Consider the following 20954-nt stretch of genomic DNA (forward strand, 5'->3'; position numbering starts at 1 on the left):
AGGTAGCGGTCCTGCTGCTGGGTTGTTGCCCTCCTACGGCCTCTTCCACGTCTCCTGATGTACTGGCCTGTCTCCTGGTAGCGCCTCCATGCTCTGGACACTACGCTGACAGACACAGCAAACCTTCTCGCCACAGCTCGCATTGATGTGCCATTCTGGATGAGCTGCAGTACCTAAGCCACTTGTGTGGGTTGTAGACTCCGTCTTATGCTACCACTAGAGTGAAAGCACCGCCAGCATTCAAAAGTGACCAAAACATCAGCCAGGAAGCATAGGTACTGAGAAGTGGTCTGTAGTCACCACCTGCAGAACCACTCCTTTATTGGGGGTGTCTTGCTAATTGCCTATAATTTCCACCTGTTGTCTATTCCATTTGCACAACAGCATGTGAAATGTATTGTCAGTCAGTGTTGCTTCCTAAGTGGACAGTTTGATTTTACAGAAGTGTGATTGACTTGGAGTTACATTGTGTTGTTTAAGTGTTCCCTTTATTTTTTTGAGCAGTGTAGATTATGGCCCTCAAATTCTATTGACCTTGAAGCCAGTTCCACTGCTTCTTGTCATTCTTCCCTCGTATCAGGTACTGATTTAGACTGTGGACCTCGTAAGGTAAGATTTGAATACCCCTGGACCATGGTGTCCATTCAGGGTCTGTGTCAGCTAGATCATGTTTTTATTATCGGGGATAATGTGAGGAGCACACTCTGACTAGTGACCACCACTCACTAAAATAAGCCTGTGATCTAAGGTGGGTGGTCCGACCGTCAGAACCCAGTCTTCCACTAGCAAAGGAAGCTCTGCCTTGAATAAAGAGAGCAGTTTCTTTCAGCCTCATTCGGAAGTGAGTTTGCTGATATCTGGAGGTAGTTCTGGAATTTCAATAGCAGGTAAGACATCATGAGGACACGAGGATCTGTTCTGTCGGTTAGTCTCACTTTATTACTGTATAACTCTGGTATAACTCATGTTCTATATACATTGTACGCAGCGTGACATTCGACAGAATGGCTTGGCTGTGACCAGTTTACTTGTAATATCTCTGGATGTTTACTTGTTACTATGCTGGATTGTTATGTAGTAACAAGATTAGGGGAAAGGGAGATACCTAGTCAGTTGTACAACTGAATGCCATCAACTGAAATGTGTCTTCCCTATTTAACCCAACCCCTCTGAATCAGACAGGTACAAGGGGCTGCCATAATCGACATCCACGTCTTCAGTGCCCGAGGAACGCTGGGTTAATGCTCAGGGACAGAAATACAGATTTTTACCTTGTCAGCTCGGGGATTCGATCGGTTACTGGTCTCAAAGCTCTCACCACTAGGCTGTCTGCCGCACCCTTATAACATAAGAACAACACATGCTTACATAGGCTGTTTCTATCTGCCATACTCTCTGATGGCAGGGTGTAATCCCACTACTCTCTGATGGCAGGGTGTAATCACAGTAGTCTCTGATGGCAGGGTGTAATCACAGTAGTCTCTGATGGCATGGTGTAATCCCACTACTCTCTGATGGCAGGGTGTAATCACACTAGTCTCTGATGGCAGGGTGTAATCCCACTACTCTCTGATGGCAGGGTGTAATCCCACTACTCTCTGATGGCAGGGTGTAATCCCACTACTCTCTGATGGCAGGGTGTAATCCCACTACTCTCTGATGGCAGGGTGTAATCCCACTACTCTCTGATGGCAGGGTGTAATCACAATAGTCTCTGATGGCAGGGTGTAATCACAGTAGTCTCTGATGGCAGGGTGTAATCACAGTAGTCTCTGATGGCAGGGTGTAATCACAGTAGGCTCTGATGGCAGGGTGTAATCATACTAGTTTCTGATGGCAGGGTGTAATCCCACTAGTCTCTGATGGCAGGGTGTAATCCCACTACTCTCTGATGGCAGGGTGTAATCACACTAGTCTCTGATGGCAGGGTGTAATCCCACTAGTCTCTGATGGCAGGGTGTAATCATACTGCTCTCTGATGGCAGGGTGTAATCATACTGCTCTATGGTAGCAGGGTGTGATCACACTAGTCTCTGATGGCAGGGTGTAATCACACTAGTTTCTGATGGCAGGGTGTAATCCTACTAGTATCTGATGGCAGGATATAATCATACTAGTCTCTGTTTGGAAGGGTGTAATCACAGTAGTCTCTGATGGCAGGGTATATCCCACTAGTCTCTGATGGCAGGGTGTAATCATACTGCTCTATGGTAGCAGGGTGTAATCCCATTAGTCTCTGATGGCAGGGTATATCCCACTAGTTTTTGATGGCAGGGTGTAATCATACTGCTCTATGGTAGCAGGGTGTAATCACAGTAGTCTCTGATGGCAGTGTGTAATCATACTAGTCTCTGATGGCAGGGTGTAATCATACTAGTCTCTGATGGCAGGGTGTAATCCCACTAGTCTCTGATGGCAGGGTATATCCCACTAGTTTTTGATGGCAGGGTGTAATCATACTGCTCTATGGTAGCAGGGTGTAATCACAGTAGTCTCTGATGGCAGGGTGTAATCATACTAGTCTCTGATGGCAGGGTGTAATCATACTAGTATCTGATGGCAGGATATAATCATACTAGTCTCTGTTTGGCAGTGTGTAATCATACTAGTCTCTGATGGCAGGGTGTAATCATACTAGTCTCTGATGGCAGGGTGTAATCACACTAGTATCTGATGGCAGGATATAATCATACTAGTCTCTGGTGGCAGGGTGTAATCACACGAGTCTATGATGGCAGGGTGTAATCACACAAGTCTATGATGGCAGGGTATAATCATACTAGTCTCTGGTGGCAGGGTGTAATCACACAAGTCTCTGATGGCAGGGTGTAATCCCACTAGTCTCTGATGGCAGGGTGTAATCCCACTAGTCTCTGATGGTAGGGTGTAATCCCACTAGTCTCTGATGGCAGGGTGTAATCCCACTAGTCTCTGATGGCAGGGTGTAATCACACTAGTCTCTGATGGCAAGGTGTAATCATACTAGTCTCTGATGGCAGGGTGCAATCACACTACTCTCTGATGGCAGGGTGTAATCCTATTGCTCTCTGATGGCAGGGTGTAATCATATTGCTCTCTGATGGCAGGGTGTAATCCCACTAGTTTCTGATGGCAGGGTGTAATCACACTAGTCTCTGATGGCAGGGTGTAATCACACTAGTCTCTGATGGCAGGGTGTAATCACACTAGTCTCTGATGGCAGGGTGTAATCACACTAGTCTCTAATGGCAGGGTGTAATCATACTAGTCTCTGATGGCAGGGTGTAATCCTATTGACAGGGACGATGCAGGAACCAGACTGTGACCTGGCCAAGCAGAGGAAACAGTTGGTCCAGGAACTGTGCATGGAAAGACAAGGAGGTATGGCAACCACCACAGTCCACAGAGGGAGTCAAGACTAAGGACGAGCTATTGGAAAAGAATGCCACATTGCATTGCATTTCATAGGAGAATTCCATTATCTTTTGTTTCCCTTTCAATCCTATTTTATCCAGAAAAGTTCATATATTCTAGCTCAACAGGGCAAACGGCATTCCCTCTGAGCTCAACTGTGAGAGTTGTGAATTATGAGGGAGTGAAGGGAGCGAGAACCCAGTAATGTATATCACTCCAGGGGAGGAATATCATTATGCTGAGACGAGGTGTGACTCATAGTAGCAGGGTGGTGCAGAGCCATGAATCTAACATACATGACCTAATAACAAGAACAGCATGTCCCATACTCCTCCAAGTGTCATGTTTAATGATTAAACATCCCCAGCAATCAAACACCTTCCTGAAGTAACCATCCTCATTCAGAGTCTGAAAACAGAACCCAATGTACCAGAATCAGATACTGTTACAAACAATGAGAGGTTAGCTGTATGATGTGTATGCAATTAAGTCATGTACTGTTAGAGTCAGTTAGCTATATTCTATTGAACACCGAAGACATAGAGAACATTGAATCATTCCAGCTCCGGCTTGGGCAGTGGCTTTGCTTGTAAGGTAAAGAGGTCACTACAATCAAGTCAAAAGACTGTGGAGGATATTGATACGTTAGTCTGTGTTTACCTCTCTACTTATCTGATTGTTCATCTGTCTACACTATCTACGTGTCTGCCTTTGTATGTTCTCTTGTCTCTGTGTTGCTGACACCTCAGAGCACTTTGACCTGGGGAAGAAGATCAGCGTTCCTCAGGATGTGATGATGGAAGAGCTTAACCTGCGGTCTAACAGAGGTTCCAGAATGTACCAGGAGAGACAGAAGAGGGTGGAGAGGTTCACCTTGGAGAACGTAGCACCAGACACTCACAGGGTGGTGCCCCACGACCCCCAGCAGCCAGACCATAGCAGTTCACACAACCAGGGAGCCTTACAAAGAGGGAAGAATAATTACCACACAGAGGTCTATATTGGACAACCAGGAAGAAACAGCCTAGTGAGATCCCTGAAGAACACAATAGCCAGTAAGGGAAACCCCAGTGTCCTGGCCCCAGGTAACTGAGTGTGAGAGAGTGTCTGTCTGTCTGTCTGATGGAAGGGGACAGGGTATTACCCCTACAATAACAATCCACCTCTCCCTCAAAGGTTACAATGGGCCTCTGAAAGAAGTTCCTCATGAGAGGTTCAACGTCACTGTGATTCCCAAGTCCTACTGCTCCCCATGGCAGATTCAGCACCATAACGGTAACAGTGACAAGCTGCTTTCTGCCATCTCTGCCCATCTCCCTGAGCTGCCACAGAAGCTCACCCCAAACAACTACAGGTGCTTCAACAGGTGAGCCCAAGTGACTGGCTCTATAGCCTGCCCTTGACCACTCCCTACACCCCCACACAGCTTGTGGTTGACTAACCAAAGTGTGTGTTTTGAGAAATACTCAAGAGTCAATCTTTCAGTAGTCAAAGAAAGTTCTAGGCCTCTGGTTTCCTCCTCTGGTTTGCTCCTTGGCTGGCTTCTGAAACCTCTTTCTAAAAGGCTGTCGTCTGCTTGTGAAACCAGAATCTGGCTCTGGCTCACACCAGCCTGGGCCACTGAGTAAAGCGTCTATTTTAAAACACAGCGTCTGTAAGCTGATCCCCACACAACTCTAGAAAACACTCAAGACAGATTTATATCAAGATAAAAAGGTAAATTACTAATCAGAACTAGTCATTAAACTTTGAGAATCTACTCACCATGCTACCATGACCCACACCAGAGGCCTTATGATCAGATACATTTGATTTCATCTGTGGTTTAGGGAAAAGGGGATACCTAGTCAGATGTCCAACAATTTATTCAACAGAAATATGTCTTCCGCATTTAACCCAACCCCTCTCAATCAGAGGTGCAGGAGGCCGCCTTCATCGACATCCATGTCTTTGGCGCCCGGGGAACGGTGGGTTAACTGACTTGCTCAAGGGCAGAACGACAGATTTTTACTTTTTTTATGTACCTTTATTTAACTAGGCAAGTCAGTTAAGAACAAATTCTTATTTTCAATGACGGCCTAGGAACAGGGGGTTAACTGCCTGATCAGGGGCAGAACGATAGATTTGTACCTTGTCAGCTCTGGGGTTTGAACTTGCAGCCTTCCGGTTACGCTCTAACCACTAGGCTACCCTGCCGACCTTGTCGGCAAGGGGATTCGTTACACTTACTAACTGTAGATCCTGACACCCATTTATTTCTGTAGGGCCCCGATGCCATTTGGGGGGACAGCAGGTAGTGTGAGGATGTTCCCCCTGCCAGGGTTTGAGCTCCTGCAGGCCCATACTGAACCGAGTCGGACCTGGGAGAGCATATGTGACCGGCCCAACTTCAACCGCACCCCAAGGGGCTGGGCTGCCCACTACACTGCTGAAACTGAGACTTCAGACCTCTGAGCCCATGGCTGTGACGGAGAGCATCATGGGCAACTTGTGACTGACTGATCTACAAATAATATTTAGTTATATATGGTGGAAGGTGATTTGTCGATCAGTCTTGACTCTCCTGTAAAGTCGGCTTCAATGTCGAACGTGCTCCATGACAGCTTTAGATGACCTCGCTACACTCTTACAGACATGAACTGCAAGCAAGTCCAAGCAGTGGATACTAATGTGCAATTTTCTAGCATGTAATCACTTTAGAAAAATAATGTTCTCTCCTTGTCTTGTTCTGCCGCAGCTAATGATGTCCACAATGTCTTGAAGTATAACCAGGTCATACTTCATCAAGGTCACAACTTGTTAAATTATGAAACAAAAACCAAAAACACTTTAAAAGAAAGGATATGTTTAATGAAGCAAAAATGTTAACCATACACTTTTCACAGTTATAATAAAAGACGTTGACAATGCTGTGGAGTCATGGACACCTTCAATCTTTAGATAATAGTGCCACCACATGGAAGTAAAATGGTCTTAACAATTGGTTGTTCTGAAGAACGTTAACGTCGGACAATTCTGCATAAAATGCATTATAAGGAAAAAGAATTGTAGAAATGGAGACATTCTCTATAAGAAAGGTTCAGTACAATATGCACAACTTGCAAACGTAACCCTCCCTCCCCCTTTCAAATATACAAGTCAGAGATAGAACATACAGGTAACTGCCAAAATAAAGGAAACACTTTAGAAAATGAGGGATACAAAGTGTATTGAAAGCAGGTGTTTCCACACACGTGTGGTTCCTGAGTTAATTAAGCAATAAAATGACCAGTTGCCCATTATTTTGGCTACCATGGTTAGAAGAGATCAGTGACTTTGGGGGGAAAAAAAAGGGGTCTCATAGGAGCATAGGTGGTTTAAAATGTGTGTCTCTTAGTCACCCGGTCTCAACCCAATTGAACACTTACGGGAGATTCTGATGAGTCTGAGACAGCGTTTTCCACCACCATCAACAAAACACCAAATGAATTTATTTATTGTGGAAGAATGGGTGTCGCATCCCTCCAATAGAGTTCCAGACACTTGTAGAGTTCTATGCCCAAGGCGCATTGAAGCAGTTTTGGCCCAACACCCTATTAAGACACTTTGTTTCCTTTATTTTGGCAGTTACTTGTAGGTTCAATGGAGGAAGGTATAACGAATCATTTAAAACTATACTGTTCAGCACTCCAGTTTCCTAACGAGCAAGACCTTGCTGATGCACAAAACAGAGGTTCTTCTCCATTACACAAATATAAAAGAAGCATCTCACATCTGTGAACTGTGACTATAGTCACTGTGTCGGTTATTAATAGGGCAAAAATTGGTCAAATTATCACGATGTTAATCATAAACAGTGAGGTACGAGGGTCTAGGAGCCTCCGTGACGGCTGGCGTGTGCACCCATGCGCTGTGGATCCTGGGAGGGGTAGTGGACATGGCCAGGGGGCCTCATGCCCATGGGAGGGGGCATCCCCATAGGGTCCATGGAGTGGAACATGGGTGGCCCAAAGCCTGTAGGGATAGAAACACCACAGGTTATAAAATCTTAGTTGAGGGGGATAAAAACATTTTTTTTGAACTTGTCCTAATTTACTCTGTCTATCTGTACTTCAGAGGACAACACAATGAAAACACTTTTTGAAAAGGTTTTATTTGTGGTCCACTTCAGGGGGGTTCTTGTTTTACCTGGAGGGGGGGGCATAGCCACACCGGGGGGTGGGGGTAGACTGATGTTCATGACAGGAGGAGCTGAGTTGGGGCCCAGGTTGAAGTAGTTGGTAGGGGTGTCTTCATCCACAGGCGGTGGAGGTAGCGCTGCAGGACAGAGACAGAGGGTCAGTATTGACAAGTCACATTACTGGAAGAGTACGGTAAAATGTGTGTGAGGGTTTTACTCAGGGGTTGAAACCGAAATTATTTTCAAATTGGTTCATTGTGAGCAGAACCATTATATTTTTTATTCCGTTCCACTGCTCCTACCAGCAACCGGTTCGAACCCCCAAAAAGATACTGGTTGATATTCCTTTTTAAACCTCTAAACCATTCAAATACTTCACCAATTAGTGGGGATAGAGTAGCTTGCTATGGAGGCAATTTAATCTGTATAGGAAATAAGTTGTATTTTCCATAACAGCATGATTTCTGTTATTCAGCCAGGTTTAAATCATGACAAACCCACACACACTGTGCTGCCAGTGACAGTGTAGGCCGCGAGATGCAACTGAAATTTTGCGAGGAGATGGAGGAAGCTTACCTTGAAGCGCTGGGTATCTTTTTATGACATGCATTATCTGAATTAGTCCCACAGAATTACCCCTACGGAGGGGTTTCTACGGAGGAACTTTGAATGTCTGAACTTCCGAGTTGGTTTAACGTTGGACCAGAGCAAACATTAGCAAGCTTGTGTGTACAGAGGAGCACAAGAATTAGAAACAACTTTTTGTAATAAATCCAATGTGAAACATAACTATAGTATCCTTAACTAGCATTGAAAAAGTTTATCCATTCTTTTAAAACCTCTCCCTCATTTCTGAATCATGCTTGTAACGTTGTGAGTAGGCTACAGTAACCTAGGCTTCAGAGGGGAGGAGCAGATAGCCTACATACACACCTACTAGCAAAGACTTCCAGCTGGCAGGCGGAAGCTGGAACACGTTTGAGTGACAGAGTGAGGGTTTTGCATAGGTGCTTTGTTGCACGACTGGAAAAAATATTTTTGGAACGTAATAGAGCGTTATTAACTGGTTACCCATGCATAAACATGTTTAGCATCCCCAGGCCTCCACACATACAAGTCGCTGATGCGTACCTTTGGAACGTCGACAAGTCAAATAAATCAATTGTCATTATAGGCCATCACAATAAATCCATTATTTTAGTCAGGTCTAAAGAAACATGATATGAACAAAATGGATTTCAGAAGAACATAATGAGTTGGCCTACTGTATGTTGTCTGGCTATGCATCACGCTGTAGGCTGGTTCGTTTAGCTGAAAATATATGCTTATAAGTGCCATTGTTTTATTGTAACAAGAATATAATTGAACTTAGCTGAATTATAAAGGTTATTTTCCCCCATTCTGGTGCGAGAATGTGTGCATATGAAGTGGCTATGTTGAGCGTAAAAGTTATCATTTGAAACAGGTCCGAAACGGTAGATTTAGAGTTATTTGCCAACTTTAGCTGTGAATGATACAAACCTTAGAATGTCTTAGAAACCAAAACAAATATGGCTGCATGATGGGCCTATAGGCTATTAAGAAAGTAGTAGTAAATATATATATATATTTTTTTTAAAGTGCGCTCTGTTCCTTGCCTCAGACTGCACTCTGTATGCCATGGCCTATCCAAACATGTTCCTGTAGCTACCCAATGCTTCATTTGGGAAAACAAGTCAAATCTGCTCAGGAACACAAATAGTAATGTGTTTTCACAAAAAAAAAAACATTTCATTAAACTGTTGACAGCCCTACTCTCTGCACGCTGGTGGAAGAAACGCAGGAAGAGAACAGGAAATGGAAACTCAGTAATGAGATTCTGTAGCTATAAAAGGTAAAATGTTTCAACCTGTTAATTATGAAAACATAAAAACATGCCCTATTACTAGGCTATTCAAATACAAATTAACTATAGGCTGAAATTAATTTATGCTAGACCAATAATATTCCAAAGATATCTCAAATCAGTATTTTTTATGCCGTGTGTAATATGCAGTTGGCTAGGGCTGGGCGACATGGCCAAAATCTATATTTCCCGATATAGGTCATTTCATATCCAGATAACGATACATATCACAATAGACATTTTCTGTAAATTAAATGAATAAATAGTTTATATAAAATGACCACACGTACAGGCCTATTTCTTTTTAGATTTTGAATTATACTCAACAAATAAAAGGTATTTGCATTTGGCACCTTGGGTCGAGTGTTGGCACCAACTCACGAAACCCCCGTTTCCCGACCGTGTAAATTGGTGCCATGTCTTTGCAGATGTAAGTTGTAAAGGCAGCTGTTATCTCCTTCCATCTTCGTGATTCTTTGCCATATGGTGTGTCGCGGGGCAAAAGCCTCTTGCAACGTCTGAGTCAGGGGGTTTGTTTTGAGCACTCGACTACATTTTTGGGTCATCCGTAGACTCTCCGTACTGTTTCACGTGATTCTTGCGTAGGTGGTAAAGGAATTTAGTGGTGTTTGAGCCTGTTGTCGGGACCGGCCTGTGACATATGTTACAGAGGACGGATTTCTGGTCGGTGTCAGGCTGTTCATACCCAAACCACGTCCATGCGACCGAAGTAGCCCCTCTGTTAGGTACGAGCTCAGTGTCTCCGTGCTCTGTCACGTTCACTCTCCTTCATGTTTGTTTGCGTTGTAAATTTCCTTCCACGCAAAGCGACATCCAATTGACTAAAATAGTGCCGTATCGTGTGATTTGCGACAACTAAATAAACTATAGACATTTTTCTATCATTTCATATTATGCTCTATCGTCACACAATATACAGTTGAAGTCGGAAGTTTACATACACTTAGGTTGGAGTCATTAAAACTTGTTTTTCAACCACTCCACAAATTTCTTGTTAACAAAGTATAGTTTTGGCAAGTTGGTTAGGACATCTACTTGTGCATGACAAGTAATTTTTCCAACAATTGTTGACAGATTATTTCACAGCTAATTCACTGCTTCTCAATTCCAGTGGGTCAGAAGTTTACATACACTAAGTTGACTGTGCCTTTAAACAGCTTGGAAAATTCCAGAAAATGATGTTATGGCTTTAGAAGCTTCTGAAAGGCTAATTGACATAATTTGAGTCAATTGGAGGTGTACCTGAGGATGTATTTCAAGGCCAACCTTCAAGATCAGTGCCTCTTTGCTTGACATCATGGGAAAATCAAAATAAATCAGCCATGACCTCAGAAAAATAGTATCTATATCCACATAACCTGAAAGGTCGCTCAGCAAGAGGTGTACCACTGCTCCATAACCGCCATAAAAAAGCCAGACTACAGTTTGCAACTGCACATGGGGACAAAGACTGTACTTTTTGGAGAAATGTCCTCTGGTCTAATGAAACAAAAATAGAACTGTTTGGCCATAATGACCATCGTTATGTTTGAAGGAAAAAGGGGGAGGCTTGCAAGCCGAAGAACACCCATCCCAACCGTGAAGCACGGGGGTAGCAGCATCATGTTGTGGTGGTGCTTTGCTGCAGGAGGGAATGGTGCACTTCACAAAATAGATGGCATCATGAGGTAGGAGAATTATGTGGATATATTGAAGCAGCGTCTCAAGACATCAATCAGGAAGTTAAAGCTTGGTCGCAAATGGGTCTTCCAAATGGACAATGACCCCAAGCATACTTCCAAAGTTGTGGCAAAATGGCTTAAAGACAACAAAGTCAAGGTATTGAAGTGGCCATCAAAAAGCCCTGACCTCAATCCTATAGAAAATGTGTGGGCAGAACTGAAAAAGTGTCTGCGAGCAAGGAGGCCTACAAACCTGACTCAGTTACATCAGCTCTGTTAGGAGGAATGAGCCAAAATTCACCCAACTTATTGTGGGAAGCTTGTGGAAGGCTACCCAAAACTTTTGACCCAAGTTAAACAATTTAAAGGCAATTCTACCAAATACTTCAACTGTATATCATCATATCACCCAGCCCTACACTACAGTAGGCTATCATTATTTTAATTCTGTTTTTTTTGGGGGGGGGGCCTTGGGCTCATATACAGGCCTATGCATAAGCGAATCACCTTAGAAAGCGCTGTCCATTTCCTTGTGTTAGAATTTGAAACAAAATCTACAATGACCACGTTACCCACTCAGTTACAACATGTTGTTGAACTTCTTTCTTTAAATGAAACAATCACAGTGAGGTGAGTTTTAAAAGCACGTACTGTTTTTATGATAAGTGTTTGATGTGATTTCGATTGCATTGATGTCAGAGTGGTTAGAGGGGCAATACAGCCCTGAGTACCAGACCCCTTAGTGACCTTATGAGTGTTAGCGAGTTGGGTACTACTAATGCATGTCCTGAGTGCACAAGAAGAGATTATCGCGACCGAGTCACATAGAATTTTACTGCGGTCATGACTCATGAATACCGGTGTGGCGATAATACGGTCACTGCGACAACCCTGGTTCCTATCTTCTAGCCTCCTTCTCAAACCCCATTGGAAGAGGTCTGAGGTCCCTCATCCTCTGACCTTCTCATCTAATGAGTTTTGAGGATGAGGTGATAGACAGAGGTAGCTAGGAATCAAGGAAATTAAATTGAGATTCTCCCTGTGTATAGCTCTCACCTCCAGGCAGTCCAGGTACCGGCTCCAGCTTCAGCCCCATCTCAGTCAGCCCTTCTCCCCTTCCGTCCTTCCCCCCTCTCCCGTCCCTCCTTCCCCCCTCTCCCTGGGACCTGGAACAAAACAACACAGTCAGTCCATCACATCAACTCATGTCACACTGGAGGTGCTTTTACTTGCAATATCTGTGATAACAGAGCAATCAGTCAACAGAAACACAGGTACCTGCTGCCACAGCCATCTGTCACTAGTATTAGGAACCACAGGTGGAAGTGTATGAGACTGTCATATCATAGGATGGTACTTTACCTGCCCCATTTGACGTTGAGTCTGCGACCGTTGATAATGAGCTTGTTGAAGGATTTCTCAGCAGCTAACTCTGCAGCCTGACGGGTGGCAAACTGGATGAAGGCACACTGCTGCCTCTGAACGATGGTGGTGGTTCGGATCTCCCCAAACTGGTAGAAATGGTTCCTGTTTGGGGCAAGCAGTTATATTGGCTCATTTATCCCGCCTCCTCTCCCCTGTAACTATTCCACAGGCCATTCCTGTAAATTAGTACATTTTTACTCATTTGGAGTAAAAATGTATTCCTCTGGGCAGGCACTCACCTGAGTTCAGAGTCTGTGATGGAGTCTCCGAGCCCCCCCACGTACAGTGTAGTGATGGACTTGTCCTCTGGAGTGTCCAGTCTCGGCATGGTGGAGGCTCTCTTCAGCAGCTTGTCAGCCACAGGGTCGTTGATACCATAGTAACGGTCCTTAATGTTCTGGTCTGCCAGGGGATCGTCTGGATCAGTTGGCTTCTCATGCCTGGAGTGCAGTAGTTCAGAGATAATGAGAGTTAAAGCAAAACGTCTGTCAACATCTTGGAAACAATCTTCTAATCTTGGCCAAAGTCGAGAACCAGACCTGTGTCACTGCATTTACTTTTTCCCCATTGGCTCATAAGTCAACAACTGCCCAATGTTTAACATGTGCCATGTATTTCTTTGCACCTATGGTTTCATGATGTTGACAGTTGCTCACCTGTAAGGACACTCCTCTCCTCTCTTACACTCTCCCTTCACCCAGAAGGAGCAGATATGTGGTCTGTTCCTCTTGTAGTAAGGTGTGGTGCGGGCTAGCTTCAGCAGCATGTCACTAGAGCTGGGGGCCTTACCCAGGAGACCCACGGGCCGGGTACCATCAGAGTTCCCTATCTGCAGTCAGGAGAGAGCGACTGTCAAGTGGATGCATTTCACCGAAATTTGAACCATTTAAATTTACCAGATCTCATGAAGACTGAAATAATGACGAATGACCTGGCCACGGAAGGTACACAACTAAGACCAGAGGACCATAGACCAGATATTTCCGGGTGGTCCTCATGAATGAGTCATGTGACTTGGCGAGTAAACATTGTCTGGAATCTTCAAGGGAAAATGAGAAGGGTCAAAGGGTGCTATCTGAACCCTCTTGGCATGAACACACTGTTAGGATATTTACGAAGCAAGCAGACTTAGGCTAGACGACAGAATGTAAACATTGATCTGTCTGGTAACATTACTGCCGTCACACAATTAGAAGATTACACACGGGACTCATGTTACCAACTACCTTTGATCTTGAATAAGGGAAAATACATCACCTCTCTTTCCATGTTCTGTGTGTAGTATTCCTTGTTCACATCTGATTTTGGCACATCGTCCTTGATTGACAGACCAGTGTCTCGGACCTGTATTGGCAAGCCTAGATGAAGGAGCAATGAAAATGAACATCCACTCTGAACTTGTCGGACATGCAACTTTTTTATTTTATACCTGTACAACTCTCTGTGTGCGTGTAGTCATTCTCTGGATGGTACAGATATAACCTGATCCAAACCCTGTCCTTGTTGACTCACCATACTCTAGATCCAGCAGGCAGGTCTGACAGACATTCTTTATCTTGCTGCACGTCTGGCACGCCTCTGTCTTCTTGAAGCGCATGCGGGTCCCAGGACACCAACGGAACACAGTGAATGGTCTGGCACATATCTAAGAGGGACATAGAGGAAGCAGGAGGTCAGTGAATGTTTAGATTGCAGTGACATACTCTGTAGCAGGGTACTCTACTTATGTACAGGGTTTCTCCTCAGAACCCTGTAACAGGGTATCTCCTCAGAACCTATGTTGGAGAACTCTGCTATATGTGTAACTGACTGATTAATCAAATTGAGCATTAATGCACTTGTGAATTTCTTACCTTGCACTCCTTGCCATACTTCTCCTTGGTCTAGCAAAAAAAACAGATTGTGATACAGGATGAGTACCTGTTTTGAATTACCATATCTAGAAGGACATGTCAATTAAAGATTCAGCTACATTAACATACATTTAGCAAAAAGGTGGTTAGCTCCTAGCTCTCAAAAACTCTAGGCAGACTTATGCCAACAATTCTAAGCCATTAGCTTTGCCCATTACTGCCTCGAGTGAGCTACAATCCCGACACTGTGTTTTAACGCTTAGATACGTCAATCAATGCTTGGGATACGGCTTTAGAACTATATGGCCCTTACCTTATATCAGAGAAAAACATAGTTATAACAAAAATAAGCACTTATTGTAGCGCGGTTTTGAACAGATCCATTCAGCTACGGGTGACTACATCTGACAATCTACACTTCTGCTGCATTTCCCGAGTTACGCTTACACACTTGTCTTTCGTCTCCAAACATGGATATATGGCTGCACTAAACCTATGAAGGTGTGTATCAAGTTAACCTTTTTTTAAATATTTTTTTATACATATAACAGTCTATGTCCTTCCAAAAACGTACCGCAAGTGATACGTTTTAACGTTTTAATGTTTCAGACTGAGTGTCGGGGAGCTTAATACAACTTCCCCCTACAGAAGACGCTCTTCGTCCAATGACTTATGGTATGTGTGATGTTACTGTTAATGAACGGATACTCATGATAATGGGCTACCGTTAGTTAGCTCCCAGAGAACATTTACCCGAAGTTGGAGAATTGATTAAACGTACCATTCGAATATAAGGATTCTCTCCAAGACATGTCTGGCAGAGAATGGGAAAATCCTGTGGAAGTGAAGATGGCAAAAAACAAAACAATTAACGTTAGCTAGCTAACATACAGTAGCTACTAGTAACGTGGTTAGCTAACGGATAGCTATAATCTGATATTTTACAAATTAACTAGCTAGCTACTTTGAATGATCGATTAAATAGTTCAAGAACATTACATTTTTAGCTATGCAGCTGTGAATGTTTATTTTGCTAACTATTAAAAGGGCAACGACTTAGCTAGCTAGAAACCATTTGCCATTAGCTAGTTAGCTAAGCGAGCTCCCAGGAAAACACTAAACGTATCTCTAGTACCACTGCTTATTGACGCAATCAATATCGCAGAATAACAATTACACATGACATTTTCCTTTCAGATTAACTGAAAAATATCACTTAAAACATACCGCGTCTTCCCAATTTTGTCTATTGTAGGTGTTAGCTCCTAAAGACGTCGCCATTTTAGAAATCCTCTGTCAGTGTCTTCCCGGTAATCACTAGTTACCACAGCCACAAAGTCACAAACCACGCCTATTTCTAAAATGTATATTTATTTAAAAAATCTGATCTTAAACCTAACCTTAACCACACTGCTAACCTTGTGCTTAACCCTAACTTTAAACTAAGCCCGAAAAGCACATTTTTGTTTGCCTGAATTTTTACGATAGCCAATTTTGACTTTGTGGCTATAGTAACTAATGGAAATCAATGCTTTGCACTAGATGACCAATGGGGGCGCTGTGTTGAAACCAGAGTGCCTCCATCTTGGCACTCCTCCCCCATTGTAAACAAATATTTTGGACGCTATAGAAATTGGTTAATGTCTACATTTGTTTTTGCCACATTTATTCTATTACTGACACCTTAATACATACTTTTAAATGATATTATGTGAGCTAAAAAAAAATAAACAAATAAAAAATGTAAACATAAAACATTTGTAAAACATTAAACAATTATAACATTTCTTCAAGTATAATTTTTATAGATTTCTGTTACTGTCCCCACTCCAAAAAAAAAATCTTAAATATATTTAATTTAGTCCTTGAAACATTTTAATCAAAATACTGTAGAATTAAATGTATTCCTCTGGAGTGCTTTGAATCAGCTTAAAGGCTGGTCATGGCTCACATAAACAGCATCCTCCCGGATACCCTAGACCCACTCCAATTCGGTTATCAGGCCTACCACTGACGACACAACAGTGATGAAACAGCCTATAGGGAGGAGGTCAGAGAACTGGCAGTGTGGTGCCAGGACAACAACCTCTCCCTCAATGTGAGCAAGACAAAGGAGCTGATCTTGAACTACAGGAAAAAGCGGGCCGAACAGGCCCCCATTAACATCAACGGGGCTGTAGTGGAGCATGACGAGCGTTTCAAGTTCCTTGGTGTCCACATCACCAACAAACTATCATGGTCCAAACACACCAAGACAGTCGTTAAGAGGGCACGACAACACCTTTACCCCCTCAGGAAACTGAAAAGATTTGGAATGGGTCCCCAGATCCTCAAAAAGTTATTTTGCTGCACCATCGAGAGCATCGTGACCGGTTGCATCACCGCCTGCTGATTCAAATAATCAACTCATCATCAAGCTTTGATTATTTGAATCGGCTGTGTAGACAGTGCTAGGGCAAAAACAGAGTTTGGGAAAACCTGCCCTCCTACACCCATTAAAACCGCACTACTATTCCACTACTTTGGCCCTGTCTGATCCTACACAAGGTCGGCAGCCTGGGAGAACAGACGCTGTCGTTCTACACACCTTGTAATTATTCTGCAATAAAATCTTGTACACCCAAGAACTTCTCTGCAGCTGCCACCACAACATCTATTATCGGTGACTTATGTTTAATACAGTAGAGTTGATAACCATGGCTATGACCACTAAGAAGCCAACCTTACTGAAGCACATGTTATTCCTATCGGTCTCTATTGGCCTCGGCCTACTAACAATGTCATCTTCAACCTAGCTCACGGACCCATCTTCCTTTACTACTGTCTTCACTGCCTCAGCATATGACACCTTCTGTACTACTCTGACCCTGGCTCAGCGTCTTCCCAGCATACACTGCAGCAAAAAGCATTCTCAGGTGATCAGACCAAAACACACACACGCACCTTCATACATTGTATACAGTCATTGACACACACACACACACACACACACACACAGAGTTATAAAAGTGTATAACTATTATTTCAAAGTGGAAACAGCATCTTCAACATTCATCTGTGGATAATTTTCTTGTGTATGGTGAATAATTCTACCCGCATGGTTGTGTGTATATATAGGAGTGGTTCATTGAGGAAAGGGGAAAGTAATTTACCCCCAGTCTCTCACGTGATGACAAGGATCCTGAGCTGAGGTTAAATATAACCTACTATTTTTATTTTTAAATCACTTTCTTGCAATTTCACAAGTATTTTGTACATTTTCGCAACTCTATCCAAACAGATTATCACAACAGCTCATGTTTCATAATTCTAAGCACAACAATCTAAACAGATTATCACAACAGCTCATGTTTCATAATTCTAAGCACAACAATCTAAACAGATTATCACAACAGCTCATGTTTCATAACTAAGCACAACAATCTAAACAGATTAACAGCTCATGTTTCATAACTCTAAGCACATTTTCAGTTCACTGAGTACAACAAAATTATTCACAATGTCACTTGTCCACTGCACCAAATCACTCTTTCAATTTGGTAACATATTCAATCTAAGTATCTGCTTTTCAAAATGCAATATTCACTTTACTTTTGATATGATTTTCTTGTCATCACTTAGTCACACTTCTCAAAACTGTTAACTACTGAACCAAAATGATGTAGTGCCTAGTTAAATTATATAGTTTGATAACTGCTGAACACTGTAAATGTCTATATTTTTACCTTATAAATGCATCAATTTGACATCAATTTATGTTGGAAGGTAAAACCAAATCATATATGGATGTGGCTGTAAATACCACATCATCATTCTCCATCACCATATGCTTCAATAGGACATAGTTGAAGTGTACAATGCACTGCTGAAATACCTGGGTTGTATATAACAATATATTCCACTCATTATCTGAATTTCATTGATACACTGTAAGCTGATGAATTTTGCCAAGCAGAGAGACAGGCGATACTGTATCAGTTGACAAGTCACATAGAAAAGGTGATCTTGTACAATGTTGCATGGGGCAAAAATGGCAGACAACACCGTAATACGTTTTCACATCAGCCAACTGCTATACAGAACCCCTAATTCTGATGTTTTGTACAAGGTTAATGAACCTGTAAAACTAACATTTCTCAAAATGCTCACAACCTGCCATTGGATACAAATTGTAAAAAAATAAATAATTTGCATGTCAAATACTGCATGGAAAATAACATTTATTATTCACTATTCTTTCTATTCAACACTTCAAAAATAACAGTTTTGAATTGTGTATCTTGTATTTTTGATATTGGATTAAAATATGTTTTATTGTCGCATTCACCGGATAGGTGCAGTGAAATGTGTTGTTTCCTAAAGAAAATGTACTTATTATATTTCACTGAACTTTACTCAGGGACAGTGGCGGTTCTTTTATGGCTCCCTGGGTGAACCCCCCTGCACTAACTGTACCATTCTGCACTAACTGTAATTTTTATTCAGACATTTGGAACAACACAAATAAATAATCATAACATTTAAAACTATATGAATATAAAAATATAGACAAAAGTAAGACTCATATCAAAAAGAAGTAACAAAGACAAATAGAAACAAATTTGTGTTGATTTGGCACTGAGCATCAATCAATTACCCATCCCCCAACACTGTTAACCAAGAGTCAAGACTAAACCAATTCACCTTATTCTTAATGATTTCACACAAACCAGAAAACAAAATCTAAAATATGTCTGTGAAACTATATTTTCACAGTATTATGAATGAATTGTGATTTATTTGGTAGCATTTCGTAGTGTGACTGATTTTACTAATTGCATTAGTACTGTACAAAGTTAGAGGTGCGCTATTTGATAGATTCCCCCCCTCCCCCTAACTCCTGCTTCCAGTGGGGAGACCTGAGGTCAACCTACCCTCGCCCCCTTCCCATCTCGTACTTCTGTTAGGGAGACCTTCCAGGCAGTAGCCTGCCTAGCTCACAAACTAGAATCAGGACAAGGTTCACTGACCCACAGTCCCACACGGTGACATGATATCATTGCCGTGACGTGCAAATGCGCGATAAAAAACCGATAGCGCAAATGTCACCAGTCCGATTTTTTTTGTGCGGGTGTAGGGGTGAAAGTTGCGTGAAACCCCAATGAATACACAATCAAAGGTTCTGAACAAAATATAGGGGGCATTGCAAGTGTTATTAGTTTAGTGTTTTAAGAAAATATACCACTTACATCTGAACTAGCGACTCCTTGTGACAGGCTGGGCGCCTGCAGGATGACTTCGGTCATCAGTTGAAAGGTGTTTCCTCTGACACATTGGGTGTTAAGAAGAGCGGTTAGACGGGTCATGTTTTGGAGGACGCATGACTCTACCTTCACCTCTCTCTATCGTAATTGGAGCAAAAGGGGGAAAAAATACATATATATATATATTTATACCACAGAAATACCTTATTTACATAAGTATTCAGATCCTTTTCTATGAGACTTCAAATTGACCTCAGGTACATCCTGTTTCCATTGATCATCCTTGAGATGTTTCTACAACTTGATTGGAGAGTCCACCTGTGGTAAATTAAATTGATTGGACATGATTTGGAAAGAAACACACCTGTCTATATAAGGTCCCATAGTTGATAATGCATGTCAGAGCAAAAAATCAAGCCATGAGGTCGAAGGAACTGTCCGTAGAGCTCCAAGACAGGATTGTGTTGAGGCACAGATCTGTGGAAGGGTACCAAAACATTTCTGCAGCATTGAAGGTCCCCAAGAACACAGTGGCCTCAATCATTCTTAAATGCAATACATTTGTATCCACCAAGACTCTTCCTAGAGCTGGCCACCCGGCCAAACTGAGCAATCGGGGGAGAATCAGGCCTTTATGGTAGAGTGGCCAGACTGAAGCCACTACTGAGTAAAAGGCACATGACAGCCCACTTGGAGTTTGCCAAAATGCACCTAAAGGACTCTCAGACCATGAGAAACAAGATTCTTTGGTCTGATGAAACCAAGATTGAATTCTTTAGCCTGAATGCCAAACGTCACATCTGGAGGCAACCTGGCACCATCCCTATGGTGTAGCATGGTGGTGGGGATGTTTTTCAGCGGCAAGGAGACTAGTCAGGATCGAGTGAAAGATCAACTGCGTAAATTACAGAGATCCTTGATGAAAACCTGCTCTGACAGAGTTTGAGAAGACTCAAGGCTGTAATCGCTGCCAAAGGTGCTTTAAGGAAAATGGGTTTCATACTAGATGCCTTCTGACGCTTATGGGGCATTGACCTGAAAGTCCTCTGAGTTGGTCCATTGCTTTTCAACCGATACATGTCTTTAGATCTGTGGATGCCATAATGCACTTATTAAAATCAGTCAAACATAGGCCGACAGTGCATTCAAAAAGTATTCAGACCCCTTGACTTTTCCCACATTTTGTTACGTTACAGCCTTATTCTAAAGTTGATCAAATTGCCCCCCTCCCCCCAATCTACACACAATATCCTATAATGACAACGCGAGGGAGGGAGGGAGGGAGGGGGGGCAGGGCACTGGAGGTGTTATTGC

The 20954-nt window shown here is 42.7% G+C and overlaps 2 protein-coding genes across 3 annotated transcripts; one reads left to right on the forward strand and one right to left on the reverse strand.

The window, feature by feature from the left end:
• The first annotated feature begins 700 nt into the window (after positions 1-700).
• LOC110510196 (myozenin-2) lies at positions 701-6540 on the forward strand. Its single transcript, XM_036967469.1, has 5 exons — positions 701-887; positions 3280-3360; positions 4143-4478; positions 4570-4759; positions 5658-6540. Exons 2-5 carry the CDS (start codon positions 3285-3287, stop codon positions 5845-5847), a joined length of 792 nt encoding a protein of 263 aa, XP_036823364.1. The 5' UTR covers positions 701-887; positions 3280-3284; the 3' UTR covers positions 5848-6540.
• On the reverse strand, positions 6222-19791 carry LOC110510195 (pre-mRNA-splicing factor RBM22). 2 transcript variants are annotated; one of them, XM_036967468.1, is made up of 11 exons: positions 19626-19791; positions 15179-15232; positions 14398-14427; positions 14057-14189; positions 13802-13902; positions 13201-13373; positions 12784-12984; positions 12482-12646; positions 12176-12285; positions 7561-7689; positions 6222-7386 (listed from the first exon to the last, which is right to left on the reverse strand). In XM_036967468.1, the coding sequence occupies exons 1-11, from the start codon at positions 19740-19742 to the stop codon at positions 7244-7246; spliced, it is 1356 nt and encodes a 451-aa protein (XP_036823363.1). In that variant the 5' UTR covers positions 19743-19791; the 3' UTR covers positions 6222-7243. The 2 variants fall into 2 exon arrangements, with proteins under 2 accessions (XP_036823363.1, XP_021447246.1); XM_021591571.2 differs by lacking the exon at positions 19626-19791 and adding an exon at positions 15625-15911.
• Positions 19792-20954: the final 1163 nt, after the last annotated feature.

The sequence above is a fragment of the Oncorhynchus mykiss genome, chromosome Y (genome assembly GCF_013265735.2).
Source record: "Oncorhynchus mykiss isolate Arlee chromosome Y, USDA_OmykA_1.1, whole genome shotgun sequence".
NCBI lineage: Eukaryota > Metazoa > Chordata > Actinopteri > Salmoniformes > Salmonidae > Oncorhynchus > Oncorhynchus mykiss.